Genomic DNA, 19,913 nt, shown 5'->3' with positions numbered 1-19,913 from the left:
GATTATAAAAGCATTGTCATATGGGTTACACTCCTGGCCCCAGCCTTTCAGTCTAATATCGAAACCAGTATTTGGGGCCAAATGCAACCTTAAGGGGGGAGGGGGGGGCATTCCAGTGGAATAGCTTCCTGTGTGTAGATCAGTCTTGTGAAACACCACAGTACAAAACTCCCTTTAGAATACTAAAGTTCAAGTGTAGGCACCTGTCTGAGTATAAGAGATCAAATCATAAATTTAGGAGACGTTTGTATGCATGTGCTGAACCTTAAGTTTGGGTTAGGTTAACAAAAACTATGGCTAATCATATGCTTTATCAAAACAGTCCGATATATGCTTGCCAACATACTTTGGCTACTTCAAAATGTACTTCAATTATAATTTCCCACATTATGTCACAGTGGTGCAGCTTTTGTACCCAGTCTGACAACTCGAGCAAGAGGAATGGCCTGCTCCATAATAAAACGTTACTACTATGTGTTTCATATGTGCACAAGTATTAAATGTTATTACATGTACCAGGGGATGCAATTGTAAGGCTAAAAGAGGTATTGGGTACAAACTCAGGTGAAGCTGCAAACAAGGTGCAGGTCCATAGAAACAGATCAGTACAAATCAGAAAACCAGCTACCTTCATAGATAAGGACAGTAGCAGCTGGCTTGATTACACACCCACCAATAGCGATCAGAAAAAAAAAATAGTTTTCTAGAAACATATCCAATTCCAAGTTAGTGTAGAAGTTTAAGCAGTAGGACCTAACTTCCTTCTTTGAGTGACACCTGTCAAATAGACAGGAAATAAGGAGCCATGGGGAAGAACAATAAAAGTTTAACAGGGGTTCAAATGCTTACTTTTCATATCCAGGAAAATAAAAATAAAATGTTGACAAGTTTAATTTTGAAGGAAACAAATTACGTATATATGCAAAAATGTATAGATATAATTGGTCTACAAACTGCAGACACAGGAGGAAACCCCAGATATATGCACAATGCTGCAATTTGCAGTTTATCACAGCGACTATATATTCACATAAACATATCAAGTACATAGAACAAATTCTACGACTAAGACAACTTCCCCATTTTCAAATATCTCCAAGTTGTCTGCTTGATACTCCTCAAAAGAGGGAACAGCCTTTGAAGTTTAGCTTGACTAACTCAAGTCAATAAAGATGGTAAACAGTCTGTGGGGGCATTTGAGAAAGGAATTCATGGATCCAGCTAGACAGGGTATCATCCATCAGGACTGAATTGAGTAACGCCTAGAAAACTACAGATTGGCATGGAAAGGTTTTTAAAGTGTATTGCTGCCCAAATACAGTGAATGCAGCTATTAAGTAGTCTGAGCCATCATTTCACAAACATATTGAAATTAGCTGGCTTATTCCATAAACAATGGTAATATGCAAAGAATAGGAAATTATAGCACCATTTTTAATTGGTTGCTATGGGTCAATACAGTTTGCACATCATCACTGTGGTTTAGACTGTCCCATTTATTAAGACAATAAATGCCAATAGCTTATACTTAAATGACAAACTTATTCAGCCCCAATACAGTCTGTCACCACAGCAAATGAGTATGTCTGGCCTTACATTATATACGTTTCTTTAGATTCACCAATAGCATATAATATGAGTTCAAACCTAAACACTTTCAATTTATGCAATCAGGCAGACTCCTACATAGATGAAGGTAAATGTAAAGGAAATTGAATAAGAAAATTGTATAATGTATGAGCACCTTAAAGTAGAACTATAGGCAAAACTTTTTTTTTTACATTTTGGATAGCGCAAGAGAAGGTTATAACCCGTCAGATTTTTTTCGCCATGTGTACAATTCGAGATTTCCCTTCACTTCCTGCCCATAGCCAAACAGGAAGTGAGAGGAAATCCCTGCAAATTAAGGGAATTCCTTGGGGACCCCCAGGTTACCAGAACTAGTGTCCCCATTGGAAGATTTACCCTCTAATACTTTTCTGGGGACAACACAACATTAGGGATTTTATTTGACTTTCACTTTCAATGACAATGGTAAACAGGACAAATAGAAAGGGTGAATCTCCCTAATGGGGACACAGACAACAATACAAACTGACAGGTGTTCTAGTCTCTCTGTACTCTACCCAAAACTAAGAAAAAAACATTTTTCCTTTAGTTATACTTTAACATATACACCTTAAGAACTACTTGCAGGATCTTGGATGGACATACATAAATCATTGGCTGGATATTTTACCTGGGGACAAGACTCTTCATATTTGCTGCGGCAAAGCTTTACACAAACAGAGACAATTCATTAGACATTTTAATGGTTTGATCAGTAGATGGCAGTATGAGAAGGGATGTATGGAAGAGGTAAATGTGATACAAGATTTAAGAATTCCACATCTGCTGCTAGGGGCTTCCAGTACACTGCAGATGCAGCAATTATAATTGCCACTATCCTAAAAGTAGGGAATAATTCCTTTATTTTTTGGATTTGCTAAGGAAGGACATATTAGGATAAACACAATTTCCAAATCTCTGTTTTGTCAGTTGAATAAAAATAGTGAAAAAAAAATGGAAAGATCACAAGGAAACCAACAAAGCTGATATAGGTCACTATGCAATCCTTTTCTATAAGATTAAGCTGAATTATGACTGGCCATCTGGGGCCTAAGGAACGGAGTGTGTTGACAAGAAAAATTACATCTATCTGAAACCTAAAGGTGGGTGCAATGTGTTCTGACAGCAGAGAGTCCCGGCTGTCGGAATGCAATGTCCTGGAAAGGGGGAGGGCGGGGCGATTCCTGCATTGACCTTGCTTGTTAGATGAAGGAATCTGTACATTGTTTTTTTTCCCATTCAGCCAGCGGGTTGAATGAAAAACAAACAAACTACCGTGTGCACCCCGAATATTTGTAAACTTCTACCAATCAGAAGTTTGCATCTGGTTTGTAGATTCTAAACAACACAGGCAACTGTTAAGCTGGCCATACATGGTTAAGTTTTTTCATTCAGCCAGCTGACTGATCAAAAATAACTGAACGGATTCCCCCATCCACACACTCAAGATAGATGAGGGACTCCTCCCTGCTATGTTTTTGTACTTTGACAGGCAGACTTCCCAGCTGTCAGAATACACTGATCACCACTGCAGCCGATTGGCTGCATACTCTGAATGAAGCGAAATTTTCTAACATGTCGGTTCATGAAAAATTGATTGATTGACCAACTTATGAAGGGAAATGGCCTGGATTGAAATTTGGCTGGTTGCCGAACTGAATATAGATCCAGGTATGGCCAGTTTTAGAGGTTGACCGATATATCGGCCGATATTTGGCTGAAAAAAAAGGCCGATTTAAAACTTCAGCGCGACTTGCAAATGACTTCTGTAATAGAAGTCAATGCAAGTTGCCTGAAGTCTTCCTCTGGACTTGTCTCTTCTATCTGGGCAGCCTGCCAAGTCTGAGAAAAGAAGCAAAGAGATACAATGTTTATACTTATCAATGGACTGAACTCTGTGTGTAGGAGTTCTCAGTTTAACCATTTGAAGACTAAATCTTTTCTGACACTTGTTGCTTACAAGTAAAAATCCTGTATTTTCTGCTAGAAAATCACTTAGAACCCCCAAACATTATAATATTTTTTTTTTTAGCAGAGACCCTAGGGAACAAAATAGCAGTTGTTGTAATATTTTATGTCACACGGCATTTGCGCAGCGGTCTTTCAAACGCAATTTTTTGGGAAAAAACACACTAAAAAAAAAAAAAACCTAACAGTAAAGTTAGCCAATTTTTTTTCGTCCAAAAGTTTTGATTACCTCTTTTTGTGTATTTAATATTTAAGATATAGTTTTTTTTTTAAATCTAAATTATACATACAAGTGAACTGATTGGAGGTTTGTTTTGTTTAATAAATGTTTAAATGTAAGAAATTTTACGTATCACTTATTACTTAAGGCTGCTTTCACACTGGAGCGGGCAGGCGTTGACAGGAAAACGCTGCTAGTTTTAGTGGCGCTTTTCGGCTGCTAGCAGCCGATGAAGGGGTTAAATGCGCCCGTGTAGCGCCGCTGCCGAAGCGCTTTGTAGGTGCTTTGGCAGCACTGCCCATTCATTTCAATGGGCAGGAGTGGTGGAGGAACGGTATACACTGCTCCAAAGATGCTGCTTGCAGGATTTTTTTTTAAACATCCTGCCAGCGCATCGCCTCAGGGTGAAAGCACTCGGGCTTTCACACAGACTGCAGGGGAGCCGTTTTGCAGGCACTTTAAAGGCACTATTTTTAGCCCAAAAGCGCCAGCCTGAAAAACGCCCCAGTGTGAAAGGGGTCTAACTGTTATATTTTATGAGATGAAGGGGAAAAAAAAAAAAAAAAAAAAAAAGATCGGCATCATATATCGCCCATCGGCCGCCGCAATTTCTAAATATCGGCCAGAGAAAACCCCATATCGGTCGACCACTAGCCAATTTTATTTAGCAGGCACTAATAAAAATGGACATATATGCTACTAAACCTGTGCTTGCTGGTCATGAGTCACAAGAAAAAATGTTTGGAAATTTTAATTCATTTTTTTGAGGAACTTGGTCCTGTTAAAATGAGCTGTGCTATGTTATACTGTACCGAGTGGTTTATTTATGGTGCCCGGTAGAAAAACATACATCTGTAAGGTCAGATAGGTGATGAGAGATGAAAGCACAAAACATCAGCCTTTACTAAAATACACGACAAGTAAAAAGACAAAGCACGAAATATAGAATTATAAGAAAGTTATGATTATTATAAAATAATAAATGTATGCCTCATTAAAAAAAAAAAGTAATAGCAATGGAAAAGGTTCCAGCCCTTAAAACCCTACACACAGCGCTATTCACTTTTCTGCAATTAGGCAAATAAAACCCTAATTTCAAAAAAGCTTGGACGGTGTTTAAAATCTACAAATGATTTGCAAATCCCAAACACAATGTATTCACAATAGAAAAAACAAAACATACCAAATGTTTAAATTGAGAAAATGTACCATTTTTTTTTTTTTTTTTTGGGACAGGGTAACAAAAAGCAGGCAAAGTGGTACTAGCAAGGAAGAGCTGAAAATAGGATTTTTATAACAGCTTACCTATAAAATCCTTTTCTTGGAGTACATAACGGGACACAGAACCATAGTAGTTACTACGTGGGTTACATAGGCCACCTTTAGGTGATGGACACTGGCACACCCTAAGATAGGAAATTCACTCCCTATATAACCCCTCCCATTACTGGGAGTACCTCAGTTTTTGTAGCAGAGCCAATATACGTGTATCAAAAGGGGAGGGACCTCTGTGTCCCGTGATGTACTCCAAGAAAAGGATTTTACAGGTAAGCTGTTATAAAAATCCTATTTTCTTTATCATACATCACAGGACACAGAGCCATAGTAGTTACTATGCGGGATGTCCCAGAGCAATGCTATCTGAGGGGAGGGAGACAATAAAGTAGGGTGCAAGCAGATCTGAAGACCTATACTGATGCCTGAAGTACACTGCGCCCAAAGGCGATATCCTCATGCCTTCTCACATCCACCTGATAGAATCTGGTGAATGTATGGACTGAAGACCAAGTTGTGGCCTTGCAGATTTTAGCCATGGAGGCCTGGTGATGCACTGCCCATGAAGCACTATCAGCCCTGGTGGAGTGCGCTTTGATTTAAAAAGGTGGAACTTTCCTCTTCAAACCATAAGCTTGAATAATTACTTGCCGAATCCACTTAGCAATAGTAGATTTTGATGCTGCCTGTCCTTTTCTAGGACCTTCAGGCAACACAAACAAAACATTCGTTTTCCGAATCTGAGCAGTCGCCTCCAAATAGATTTTGACAGGTCTCACTACATCCAGAGAAAGTAGTGACTTTTCTTCCATAAAACAGGGTTCTGGAAAAAATGAAGGAGAACAATATCCTGGTTTAGATGAAAACCTGAAACCACCTTCAGTAAAAAGCTAGGATGAGGACGCAGTACTACTCTATCCTTGTGAATGATTAAATATGGCTCTTTACAAGAAAGAGCCACCAATTCTGATACCCTTTGTGCAGAGGAAATGGCTACCAGAAAAACTAGTTTCCATGTCAAAAGGACCAAGGGAATATGTTGTATCCGCTCAAAAGGCTGTTTCTGTAATGCCGACAGAATTAAATTCAAGTCCCAAGGGTTCAGGGGTGCTCTAACAGGTGGATTAAGCCGCGTTACCCCCTGTATAAAGCTTTGGACCAAAGAATGCGAAGCAAGCGGACGTTGAAACAATACCAATAAGGCCGAGACCTGGCCCTTGATAATAGTCAAGGCCAGCGTCACCTCTAACCCCATTTGCAGAAAAGCAAGGATTCTACCTACTGACATACTTTCTGGGATGCCAACCCCTGGATTCACACCAGGAAACATATGCCTTCCAGACTCTATAATAAATGACTCTGGAAGCTGGCTTCCTTGCATTAATCAAGGTAGATATCACTGAGCCTGAAAGCCAGCGATTCTTCAGAATGTGGGTTTCAATTGCCAAACCGTTAAATTTAGCATTTGTAAGGTAGGATGGAACACTGGTCCCTGCGATAGCAGGTCTGGACGTGGTGGTAGGGACCATGGGGGCCCTACTGCCATCTTTACTATTTCTGCATACCAAGATCTTCTGGGCCACGCTGGGGCTACCAAAAGCACCAACTTCTTTTCCTGCTTGATCCTGCGAAGAAGCCGTGGTAGCAGCAGAATAGGATGGAATGCATAAACCAGTGAGAACTGATCCCACGGGGTCACCAACGCATCTGTCCCGCATGCAAGTGGATCCCTTGTTCTTGACATAAAGTTGTCGATCTTGTTGTTGAACCTGGATGCAAGCAGATCTACATCCGGGATCCCCCATCTTGGCATATAGCCAGGAAGATGTCGGGGTGAAGAGACCATTCCCCTAGGAACAACTGCTGGTGACTGAAGTAGTCCGTCTGCCAGTTCTCTACCCCTGGAATGAAGATTGCTGATATGCACGGCACATGCTTTTCTGCCCACGTTAGGATCTTGTTTACCTCTCCCTGGGCTGCACGATTTCTGGTGCCCCCTTGCTGACTGATATAAGCCACTGCTGTGGCATTGTCGGATTGGATCCTGACAGGACAACCCTGTAACCTGAATGTCCAGGCCTTTAGGGCTAGGTACGCTGCCCGAATCTCTAGAATGTTGATGGGTAAGGTCTTCTTAGTTCTGGGCCATTTCCCTTGGATAGTCGTCTCTTCCAGAACTGCTCCCCAACCCGAAAGACTGGCATCTGTCTGTCTCTACCACTTTCCAGGTAACTGGTAAGAAGGATTTCGCTTTCCGCAGATTCTCGGGTATCAACCACCAACTGAGACTCTGATGCACTATTGATGATAAACGCATCGGAAAATCTAGCGCCTGGACTTTCTTGTTCCAGGCAGACAGGATACTGTTTTGCAGCAGTCTCGAATGAAACAGCATAGGGAATCGCTTCGAATGAAGACAACATCTTTCCCAACAACCTCATACAAAAGGCGAATATAAGGACCCTTCTTCGCCCTGACTACCTGAACCAGCTCCTTTATGGCACTGATATTTTCCTGGGGTAAAAAAACACCCTCTTCAGGGTTGTATCTATAACCAGGCCCAAATACGCTAGTCTTCTTACTGGTTTTAAAGAAGACTTCTCTAGGTTGAAGACCCAACCTAGGTATTCCAGGTAGTTGACTGTGGTGACCAAGCTTTGGTCTAAGTCGTCTAGGTAAGCTATAATCGTTATACCCTGGGCCCTTAATCTGGCCAGAGAAGGGCCAAGACCTTTGTAAACACCCGAGGTGCAGTAGCTAGACTGAAAGGTAGAGCTACAACTGAAAATTAAGTTTTTCCACTTCGAAACGCAGATATTTCTGATGAGCGAGGAAAATAGCTACATGCAGGTATGCATCCTTGATGTCGATTGATGCCAGAAGTTCTCCTCCTTGTAGGATGGAGACCACTGATCGGATTGATTCCATGCGAAAAGATCGAATTTTTAGGAACCAGTTTAGATCTTTGAGATCCAGAATGGGTCTGACATCTCCATTTGGTTTTGGCACAGTGAAAAGGTTTGAATAAAACCCCAACCCCTGCTCTTCCATGGGAACTAGCGACAAAAGTCGCTCAAACGCTTGAAGGAGAGACTTTTTTTTTTTTTTAATACACGTTTTTATTGAAAATTAGTACATAATACATAGTGTGTCTGAAACAATACATGTGGCAGGCATGACTAGTCCAGATCTCTGTATACCAGATGTAAATACAGTAATCACAAAGATATAAGTTACTAGATGAGTCAACATGAGCTGAGGAGGCCTCCCGGGAGGGAGGGTCCTGTAGCCGGAGAAAGAGCTGGAGAGAGAGACTTCTTTTTCTCTGGGTCTTTGAAGAAACGAGGAGACTGGAATTCTCAGAACTCTAGTTTGTACCCTAGAGTTATTGTGGAGACCACCCATCTGTCCCGAAAATCCTCCTGCCAGACCTTTGAGAACTGTAGCAGTCTTCCCCCCACTCGAACGAGCAGGGGCGCCCCTTCATAAAGAGGCTTTAGCGTTCTGTCTTGTAGGTTTCCTCCCCCAGGACTTCTTTTGTCCCTGGGGTTGAATGAGTTTTACCTCTTGAACCTGACGGGGGAGGCTGTCATGACGGGGGAGCTGATGCCCCTGGCACTGGAGAAAGAGCCAGTTTAAATGAGGGACGTTTACTCCTTTTCTTAACTGGCAAAAGGGTACTTTTCCCACTTGAAATCTTTTGGATACAATTTTCCAAATCATCCCCAAACAACCTTACACTGCGAAAGGGAAAAACCAGCCAGGAGCTTTTTGCATGGCGCTTCAGGCTGACCAATTTTTCAACCATAAGATTCTATGCATATGCACCAACCCAAGCATAAGGCGAGAGGTCTAAAGGATAGAATCTCTGACTGCGTCAACTGCAAAACACAAAGCTGCTGGCAGCTCGGCTAACTCCTGGATCTGCTGTTCAGGGAAAACTTTGAGCACCTGTTTCAAGTGGTCTCTCAAGGATTGACATACCCCAATTGCCGCCACTGCAGGTTGAGCTACTGAATCTGCCAAAGAAAAAATGTTTTTTTTAACTTGAATTTCAACTTTTTATCGGTTGGATCCCTGAGCATTTGAGCGCTGTCAACAGGACAAGTCAAACTTTTATTCACGGAAGATATAACAGTGTCAATTGCTGGTATACCCCACATCTTTGTAAATTTTTCCTCCATAGGATAAAGTGTTGAAAACTTTTTAGGAGGGAAAAAATGTTTATCTGGGTGATCCCACTCAGAATAAATAAGCTTTTCCAACAATGATTGAACAGGAAAAGTATGCACAGCTTTGACGAGGCTTCAGTGAACCCAAACAAGAAGTGGGCTTTTCAACCGACTCAGTTACGGGTAACTTAAATGTGGAGCGGACCATTTCAGTAAGAGAATGCACCAGCAATTTATCAACCTGTGAAGCTGAAGAGGGTCCTTCCCTACTTGATTCCTCAGAAGATGATTCATCAGTCTCTTCCTGGTCCCCTGAGGGGGATTCATCTCCCCTTTCCCAGAGTTCCTCTGTTTGAGGCCTAGGTGGTATAAGGGACCTAATTAGTTTTCTTCCACTTTGTGAAGATGCGATTAAGGCCACTAATCTTTCCTCCAATCTACTCATGGTTGAGGAAAAAACCTCCTGAGTAATATATACAGGGGCTGAAATGCCAGAAGCAGTTGCAGCCCCTAACCCCGACGGCTCACTCTGACCAGCCTCCCTAGGCCTTTCAGAGGGAGATGGCATTGCCACGGGGGGGTCCTCAGAGCCTGAGGGAGATCCCTTTGAGCCCCTATTTCTCGGGGTATTTGTACCTCCCCTTCTGCCCATAGTGCTAAGCACGAATGCAGAGGTACTACCAGAAATGCACCCACTGCTGAGCAAAATAGTTCAGCAACTGCCACTGCTATCAAGGCTCAGTCTAATGCTAAGTAAACGTGCCCAGGAATGCCTGTGTCACCCGTACTCATATCAAGAATAAAGTGTGGCGCTGAGGGAGCAAGAAAATAATATATTTGTTCGTTATTGAGCAAAGCCCGCCTGAATGTCTGTCTGGAGAGCAATGATGCACAATAAAGTGATTGGTGAAACAGGACTGTTCTAGAATATCCTATTAACTACCGTCAATAGAATATATATTAATAAAAGAAAAGTGAAACAAAACAGTATGGAGTGTAGGTACTAGAAAATAACTGACACTCTAAAATAATACAAAAAAGTGATGATATACGTAAGAAAAATCAATGAATCCATACCAGTATGGCCTATACGAGGAGACTCAATAGTGCAACATACATAAAATGCATGGCTGTGGATAAAAGTGCTACATCCTCCATTTCTCTATCTTAAGCCTGTCTGACTCTCAAGCCGCTGGCTGGTGAGTCCACCATTGCTGGTAAGAGTATTTTCACCTGTCCCTATCTGCATGCAAGTTTGATTACTCCATCTCGTGGTTGCCATTCCCAGATTCAAGGGTCCCACATCACCAATCCTGATCGCTGCTGGTTCTTCTTTTTTAGCCAAGCTTCCAAGTGTTTGCCTATGCATCTGTTTTTGGACTTTTTAGTTGCACTATTATTATATTCCTGTTTGTATTGCAGTCTTCTGGTTGCAATAGCCACACTAGGATTTTTTATTATTTCGGGTTATTATTACCCATTTTATGTATGTTGCACTATTGGGTCTCCTCGTATAGGCCATACTGGTATGGATTCATTGATTTTTCTTACGTATATCATCACTTTTTTGTATTATTTTAGAGTGTTAGCTATTTTTTAGTACCTACACCCCATACTTCACATATTATCACTTGTTTGTATCATGTTAGAGTGTCAGTTATTTTCTAGTACCTACACTCCATACTGTTTTGTTTCACTTTACTTTTATTAATATATATTCTATTGACGGTAGTTAATAGGATATACTAGAACAGTCCTGTTTCACCAATCACTTTATTGTGCATCATTGCTCTCCAGACAGACATTCAGGCGGGCTTTGCTCAATAACGAACAAATATATTATTTTCTTGCTCCCTCAGCGCCACACTTTATTCTTGTTATTTCACCACAATTTTGTCTGATTGTTGTGTTGGCTGCTTTTTCTTTTACGCTTTTGGGTTGGCGCATTATTATTTTTAGATTTACCCACACTCATATGCCATCATCTACTCCATGTCCCTCCTTTAGCTGTGTGCACCTGCAAAAAGTGCACCTTTATAGCTATGCATAGCCCGCGTTGTGGGCGCTGAACCACGCCGATGCTGCGCTGATGCTCCGCCCCCCTCCTCCGACCACCCCTTCTGTGCCCCCCTCATCTTTTTTTAAAGAAAGACAGTTTTCCCATGCGATCGGGGGCTCCGGTCCAACCAGATTGCACATGGAGGGGGGGCTGGGGCAGAGGAGAGCAGGTGGATGGAGAGCCGCCGTAATGGCAGCGGGAGCGGTGCAGCACACCGCCGACTGACCAACGGCCTCTAGCCTGGAAAGAAGCTGTGGGGGGACATTCCTTAAAAGAAAAAACCCCCTTTCCCACATCCTACCTGGAGCTTGGGCTCAGAGGAAGCGTGCAGCTTGTGACACAGAGCAAGACTGACAAGCATGGAACAGGTACGTTCCAGCCCCCGGTGGCGACTTTAGGCATAGCAACATTTACTTAAAGGAGAAAACCCACAAGAATTATAAAAATTCCTTAGGAATATCCCTTATCTTAGCAGGCTGCAGGGTTCTGTGGTAAACCAAACAGGCCCAATCTTCACCACTCACGGTGGGCTCTGTTAAAAAAAACTTTTAGGAACTGGGGCCCCCTTGTTATCGGGGGATCCACACTCCTGGGCCTGTAAAGCACCTCGCCAGGAAAATATGGCTGAAAAAACACTGGATCCCGGGGTCCAGCTCTTTAAAAAGAGAAGCGTTACAGGCAGAACCTTGTTTCTTCCGACACAAGGCCCGGGTACCATTCAATTCGGCTTGGAAAAGACACTCTGAATGGATCCGGTTGCATGGCTTGCCCCAGCAAAGATTTCTCCAGCGGAGCTCAGCACAACATGTCTTTACTTGTGACCAATACCTTAGACACTGGCGAAAAAACTGAGGTACTCCCAGTAATGGGAGGGGTAAATAGAGAGTGAACGTCTTGTCTTAGGGTGTGCCAGTGTCCATCACCTAAAGGTGACCTATGTAACCCACATAGTAACTACTATGGCTCTGTGTCCCGTGATGTACGATAAAGAAAGAACATTTTGCAATGAATTTGGTTAATTGGCAACAGGTCAGTAACATGACTGGGTATAAAAAGAGCATCTTAGAGAGTCAGAGGGTCTCAGAAGTAAAGATGGGTTCACCAATCTGTAAACAGATGCATCTAAAAGTTGTTCAACAATTTCAGAATAATGTTCCTCAAAGTAAAATTGCAAAGGCTTGTGTCACAAATCCACATCATAAAAAACTATCAATAAATGGTGTATTACATGTTGTTCATACTCAGTCACTATGAGATTTGTATTCTGCAAAAAAAAAACGGATTGATCCTGCTGCTCTCCACCTTCTGTTCATGCCCCCAATTCAGCTGGGGATTTTGCAGCTGTGGTGGAAACAATTGCACATACTCAGTTTTCAGTGAGTTTCTATGCTGAGCATTTCCTCCCTATCACATCTGAGCAGCCCATGTGACTATAAAGTCACACATGTGGGTGTTTACACAATGGTAAATGACAGCCAGCTCCCTCCCGCCTCCATGCCCATTAACCAGCTAAACACAATGGGGGCGGGATATTACATGTAGATTAATGGAGGCTTCACCTCTCTCTCATTCTAAGACACAGGCTGGAGGAGCGTGACACAGCCTGTGACTGGCAGAATTACGCCCACACTATATTATTTCCACAAAATAATAAAGATTTGATTTCAAGTATATATTTGTATGACAATTTAAAACAGTTTCTTGGTATATATATGTTTTCTAATCTGTATTCCTGTTAAGGTTAAGGCTGTTTTTTTTTTTGAACATGTGACCAGCAGCAGAGGACTAGAAGCTCCTCCTGCTTATGCTTCCCTGCAAAAAGGCTGGGAAAGAGTTGGGTCATGCAATAGCTGTAAATCGATTAAGAAAAAGGTACTTTGATTTTTTTACTTAATTAAAATAATTACAGTGCTATTGTCTACATACAGAAATAGAAGGGACAATGTAAATTAAACAGTGTGGATTTAGTATCACTAGTATCACTTTAAATATATCATCATCTACAGGGGGTAAAATAATTATTTGATCCCCTGCGGATTTTGTAAGTTTGCCCACTTACAAAGAAATGGAGGATCTATAATTTTTATCATAGGTATATTTTAAATGATAGAGACAGAATATCAACCAAAAATCCAGAGAAAACACATGATACAAATGGTATAAATTGAGCTGAAGTTTGGTGAGTAATAGAAGTATTTGATCCCCAAGCAAAACATGACTTAGTACTTGGTGGAGAAACCCTTGTTGGTAAGCACAGAGGTAAGACGTTTCTTGTAGCTGGTGACCAGGTTTGCACACATTTTTCCTCTCTTCACAGATCTTCTCAAAATCATTAAGGATTCTTGGCTGTTCATTGGCAACTCAAAGTTTCAGCTTCCTCCATAAATTTTCTATAGGATTAAGGTCTGGAAACTGGCTAGGTCACTACATGATCCTAATGTGCTTCTTCTTGAGCCACTTCTTTGTTGCCTTAATTATATGTTTTGGGTCATTGCCATGCTGGAAAACCCATCCACGACCCATCTTCAGTGTTTTGGCAGAGGGAAGGTTCTCATCCAAGATTTTACAATACATGGCCCCTGTCCATTGGCCCCTCAATGTGGCAAACTCAGCCTGTACCTTAATGTCAAGGAGCTCAATTTTGGTCATATCTGACCACAGCACTTTCTCCCAACCTTTCTCTGAATCATATAGATGTTCATCGGCAAACTTCAGACGGGCCTGTACATGTGCCTTCTTGAGGAGGGGGGGGGGGGGGAACCTTGTGGTCGTTGCAAGATTTCAATCCATGGTGGTGTATTGTGTTACCAATGGTTTGTTTGGTGACTATTGTCCGACTACCTTGAGATCATTCACAAGCTCCTTCCGTATAGTTCTGGGTATAGTTCTGGGTTGATCCCTCACTTTTCTCATGATCATCCTTACCCCATGAGGCAAAATTTTGCACTGAGCTCCAAGCCTAGGGTGATTGATGGATATTTTGTATTTCTTCCATTTGCAAATAATCACTCCAACAGTTCTCATTCTCTCCAAGCTTCTTGCTGATGGTCTTGTAGCCCATTTTAGCCTTGTGTAGGTCTACAATCTTGTTCCTGACGCCCTTGGACAGCTCTTTGGTCTTGTCCATGATGGTGAGGTTTGAATGGAAGAAAGATTCTGTGGATAGGTTTCTTTTATACACAACAAGTTTTCGTTTGGAGCACCTTCTTAAATTGACAGGACTAATCTGTGTACCACATGAGCACATGCTGTAGCCAGTCTGTGGGAGCCAGAATTATTGTTGGTTGGTAGGGGATCAAACACTTATTTTATGCACTGAACTGCAACTCAATTTATAACATTTGTATCATGTTTGTTACACCTATGTGTAAATACACCTATGATAAAAAATTACTTAATTTCTTTGTAAGTGGGCAAACTTGCAAAATCTGCAGGGGATCAAATAATTATTTCCCCACTGTACAGCACAGAATATCATCAAAAGATTTAGAGAGTCTAGTGAATTTGTTGTGCGCAAGAGACAAGACAAACACAATATTGAATACCCGTGATCTTTGGGCCCTCAGGTGGCAATAAAAACAGGCATGATTCTGTGATGGACATTACTGCATGGGCTCAGGAATACTTCCAAAATTCACTATATCATATGCTCAGACAAGAAAGGAACAATAGTCCTCAACCAAAACTCCAATAGGTCTCTTCAGTTTCCAGACATTTAAAGAGTGTTGTTAAAAGAAGAGGGGGTGCTATGCTGTGGTAAACATGGCCCTGTCCTAACTTTATTGGAATTCTACTGACAGCTTTTTGTTGCCCTGTTCCAACTTTGAGACTTGTTGATGTCATAAATTTCAAAATGACCTTATTTTTTTCTTAAAATGGTACATCTTCTCAGTTTAAACATTTGACATGTTTTCTATTATGAACAAAATATAGGTTTATGAGATTTACAAATCAGAGTATTTGGTTTTTATGTAGATTTTACACAGAGTTCCAACTTTTTGGAATTGGGGTTGTACAAAATTTCAAAGCAAAAGCAATGCCCTTTTTTCTGTCAGTGAATATTTATGAAAGTTTCCTGGAACATTAGGCAACATTGGGAGTTAACCCCTTACCGTCCAGAAGCGAATGAAATACTGCAGCACTGTGGCAGCAATGAATAAGCAGTAGAGCAAGGAGTACATTAGAAACAGCAGGAAGAATTTGTAATTGGAAAATCCCACACAGTTGTTCACCCTGCATTAAAAAAAAGAACAGGTAAAACCAATGCACAGCATATAAAGCACACATAATAAAATTAAAATAAAAAGTAATTGACTGTACATACCAAGGGCAATGATGATCCATCTTCAGCACACACCTGCAAGACACATTTCAAAGTAAGATACCAGAGACAAAATGCATGCCTTCCCTAATAATAAACTGTATGATGGAACATTTTGTTGTTGAGGAACTAAAAGCTACTGAAGTGAAAGGAAAAAAATGTTCCGTATTATCTATGCCTATTGTTAAAGTAGAGGTTGTTCAGAGACTGTATGGCTTGTATAAGATTTTTGGGTTGTGGTATAACCGCAGGTACAGACAAATAGCACTGGACTCTTCCGGATACTAAACCGAAATCAGACTTCTATAAACCCGTTGTCAAGGCTCACAACTAGTTCATGTCTTGTGGATATTTGTCCAGGCAGCAATGCTAAGAGACCAAATTATTTAACCTGCACGTATGTGAGGCTACCTGCAATACATGTACCGTTTTTCAAGGAGCATCAAGGGGTCCAACTCCATTCTTAGCCGAATTTCTGAACTATCCTCAAAACACATGTCCAGTGAATCCAGCGTTGCTCTTCTGTAAACCGCCACCGCGCGTTGGGTCTGGTGCCACCTAATTCTTTGCCGACGCCATCGGCAGCCAGATGTCTCTTCAAGGTTCTTGCATCTGATCCCCTGATGATGTACCAAGGCATATGAGAAGGGTGTTGATAGCGCATAAGCTTCCGGAATACATGAAGTGAGTATCCCAGGAGGCTTCGGGCAGCTGCGACGTCATTCTCGCCTGAACGACAAAACTGGAAGCGTAGTTTGAGCACTGCAAAAAAGGCATTTCTATCCCCCCACCCCTCCAAAAAATAAAATGATTAAATCTGCGATTTCTTTTAAAAAAGGGGAAGGAGCAATATTTTTGACAGACAAAAACAGGGGCATGATCTATTTTAATGTCCCCTTCATTCCCACGTATTTTCCCATTAATTCTGTCAGCCCTTCTGTTGTGAAGTCACTTAGTGTACTGGCCTAGCAACACCACAGATTCTGCGTTGTTGGCCCTCGGATTTGTTTCTTCCCATTCAGCTTAAGAGTGAGATTATTACTGCATGCATCATAATACAGGCACTGAGACACAGGATTGCTCTTTTGTGTCTCCCAACCTAGATGTAATCCCACACCTTAGATACAGGACAACGTGGCATAGGAAAGTCCTTAGTGCCCACCCACTGCCCAAACAGGTTATGCTGCTTGTAAGTGAATGACAGCCACATGATTCAAAATAATAATATAGAAACAATGTGTTTTTATAAAAAGGAGTGATGCATTGTAGAATTAGACCCCATTCACACAGGGGCAACACGACTTGCAGGTCGCCTCAGCGAGGCGACCTGCAAACGACTGCCCGGGCGACTTGCAAAACGACTTCTGTATAGAAGTCTATGCAAGTCTATGCAAGTCGCCCCCGAAGTCCTACAGGAACCTTTTTCTAAGTCGGAGCGACTTGCGTCGCTCCCCTTAGAACGGTTCCATAGCACAGAACGGGAGGCGACTTGTCAGGCGACTGGGTCGCCTGACAAGTCGTCCCTGTGTGAATGGGCTTTTAGGCTGTTAGAGACTTGCCTTATTCTTTAAAGACAAGTTGAAAAACAGTGACTTAGAATGCACAGACACACTGACAGAGCTAATGAAAGAATTTATAACTGTTTGAAATCCTTTTAATTTAACTTAACAAGCAGTTGATTTTACTGCTCATTCACACCATGTGCAGAGACCTGCGTGTTTCTGCACCTGTAACATGCAGGTCTCAGCACTGCACTGCTCCCTCAATGCCCAGCAACAGACAACAGCCCGCACACGAAAAAGAAGTATTTTAGCGTGTGGGCAAATCGGATGACAAATAGCACTTTTAAATCGATCGTACAATAATCTGGTCGTTGGTACACAGCTTTCGAAAGCCACAATTATTCAAAGGGACAAACACGAAAACGTTTCTGGTACGATACCAGAATGAACAATTTTCGTTTAATCAGCACAGGAATGCGTCAGAAAAAAAATTAAATCGAGTAGCCAAGACCGCGCAGGCTCGCAAATGAAAGAATAAAATTACAATACAACACATTCCATCACTTTTGAAACTGCATTCTGTGTTACAAAAATTTTAGTAGCTTTAGTATCCTCTTCATTTTCGATATGAGACTGGCATGCAAAATAAAAAACAGACGATCATTCGGCTGATATTCTCATTGTGTGTACGAGGCTTAATAGCCATCTGTATATTAAGCAGTGGTCCTTAGCATCCCTGCTGAACAACTGCTGATATGAAATCAAAACTATGAGACAAGCCACACAAAAACTATTGTTTTTGAGTAGATTAATAAAGCGTACTGAAGGACAGCAACAGTAAGACCCCTTTCACACCGAGACGCTAAAAAACTGCCCATAAAACGTCAGGCGTTTTTGCGGCGCTGGCGGTGTGCTTTTTTTTTTGTAGAGGTCACGTGATTTAAAAGAACCATTCTGAAGCGCTTCCCATTCATTTCAAATGGAGGGGTGATTTTGAGGCGCTTTTTTGACCCTTTCATGACTAAGCCTATTTTTGAAATTTGGTGTTTACAAGGTAAAATCCATATTTTTTGCTAGAAAATTACTTAGAACCCCGAAACATTATATATATATTTTTTAGCAGAGAATCTAGAGAATAAAATGGAGATAGTTGCAATATTTTATATCACACGGTAATTGTGCATCAGTGTTTTAAACACAAATTTTTGGGAAAAGGGACACTTTCATGAATTTTAAAAAATCGAAACAGTAAAGTTACCCCAATTTTTTGTATAATGTGAAAGATGAGGTTACGCCGAGTAAATAGATACCAAACATGATTATGCTTTATAATTGCACGCACTCCTGGAATGGCGACAAACTACGGTACCTAAGAATTTCCATAGGCGACGCTTTAAATTTTTTTTACGGTTACCAGGTTAGAGTTACAGAGGAGATCTAGTGCTAGAATTATTGCTCTCGCTCTGACGATCGCGGCGATACCTCACATGTGTGATTTGAACACTGTTTACATATGCGGGTGCGACTTCCGTATGCGTTCTCTTTGCTGCGTGAGCTCACGGGGACGGGGGCGATTTAAAATTTTTTTTTTTCCTTATTTTATTTTTATATTTATAAATTATGTTTAAAAATTTTTTTTTGATGACTTATTGCTGTCACATCCCTTGTGACAGTAATAGGTGGTGACAGGTACTCTTTATGGGGTGATCGGGGGTCCAAAAGACCCCCGATCCCTCCTTTGCACTTCAAAGTATTCAGATCGCCGAAAATGGCGATTCTGAATACTGTGTATTTTTTTTTAAAACCGGTGCCATTGGCAGCCGAGTAAACGGGAAGTGACGTCATGTTTACGATTAGTAGGCTGGAACAAAGCCGTTTACGGCTTCATTCCAGCCCGCCCCCAGCCGCAGGAAGCAGCCGATTGGTCATCGGGCCTCCCGATCGAACGGGAGGCCCGGTAAGAGCGGCGGGAGGGGAGAACGTCCCCTCCCGCTCCTCCAGTATAACAGCCAAGCAGCTTTTAGCCGCATCGGTTGTTATACTCGGATAGCCAATCGCCCGCTCTAAACAACGGTACCGGGATGATGCCTGCATCTGCGGGCATCATCCTGGTATAACCTCGGAAAGCCGAATACGCACATCTGCGTACGCTCCGCGGAAAGGGGTTAAGCTCCCCAAAGATGCTTTCACCTCTCTGCCAGCGCACCGCCCCAGTGTGAAAGCATCCATTGTGTAATAAATATATCACGTTGACACCCAAATAGACAGTAGCCAGCACAGCAATAGACAAAAATGCAAAAACTAGTGATTATAACAATTGTGCAGCGCTAGTGAAAAAAATTCTGCAAGGCTACAGAATAAAAAATTATATTAATGACTGTTATTGCTCATATTATATAAATCTATGAACAGAAATAATGATCATATATATAGTAATCATGTCCATGAAAAGAGTCCATTACAGTGCAAAAACTGAAAAGTTGTGATCATATATGATGAGACTAGATCTAATAGGAAAATGATAGTCCTTTAAGACATAAATAGAAGTGAAAGACAGCCACCACTAATTGCAGGAATGCTTACCGGAACAAATGGACCCAAATGGGCATATGCCCAATGAGTCGCCAAGGCTTGTGGTATAAACACCAGAGGATAGATTGTCCGTACGTATGGTTTATGCCAAGATGGGAGATGCTTCTATACACTGAAAAGGGCTCAGACCGGGGTCCGTTTAGAAAGACCGGGATCCACAAGTCTCGGTGGGATGTGTCCTTAACCATGCAACATG

General features: G+C 41.7%; 1 protein-coding gene across 3 annotated transcripts in view; it reads right to left on the bottom strand.

The window, feature by feature from the left end:
• The window catches only part of ZDHHC20 (zDHHC palmitoyltransferase 20), a 158,586-nt gene that overhangs the window by 27,126 nt on the left and 111,547 nt on the right, over window positions 1–19,913 (bottom strand). For 2 of the 3 annotated variants that reach the window (XM_073613446.1, XM_073613445.1), the window contains exons 6-8: window positions 15,627–15,659; window positions 15,415–15,535; window positions 2,240–2,275 (exon numbers count right to left, since the gene is read on the bottom strand). In XM_073613446.1, the coding sequence (XP_073469547.1) occupies window positions 2,240–2,275; window positions 15,415–15,535; window positions 15,627–15,659 (190 nt within the window). The remainder of the gene's footprint in view (window positions 1–2,239; window positions 2,276–15,414; window positions 15,536–15,626; window positions 15,660–19,913) is intronic. The other variant, XM_073613447.1, reaches the window with a different exon arrangement.

This window comes from Aquarana catesbeiana, linkage group LG02 (genome assembly GCF_042186555.1).
Source record: "Aquarana catesbeiana isolate 2022-GZ linkage group LG02, ASM4218655v1, whole genome shotgun sequence".
Lineage (NCBI taxonomy): Eukaryota > Metazoa > Chordata > Amphibia > Anura > Ranidae > Aquarana > Aquarana catesbeiana.
This window is presented reverse-complemented; position numbering and strand designations above follow the sequence as displayed.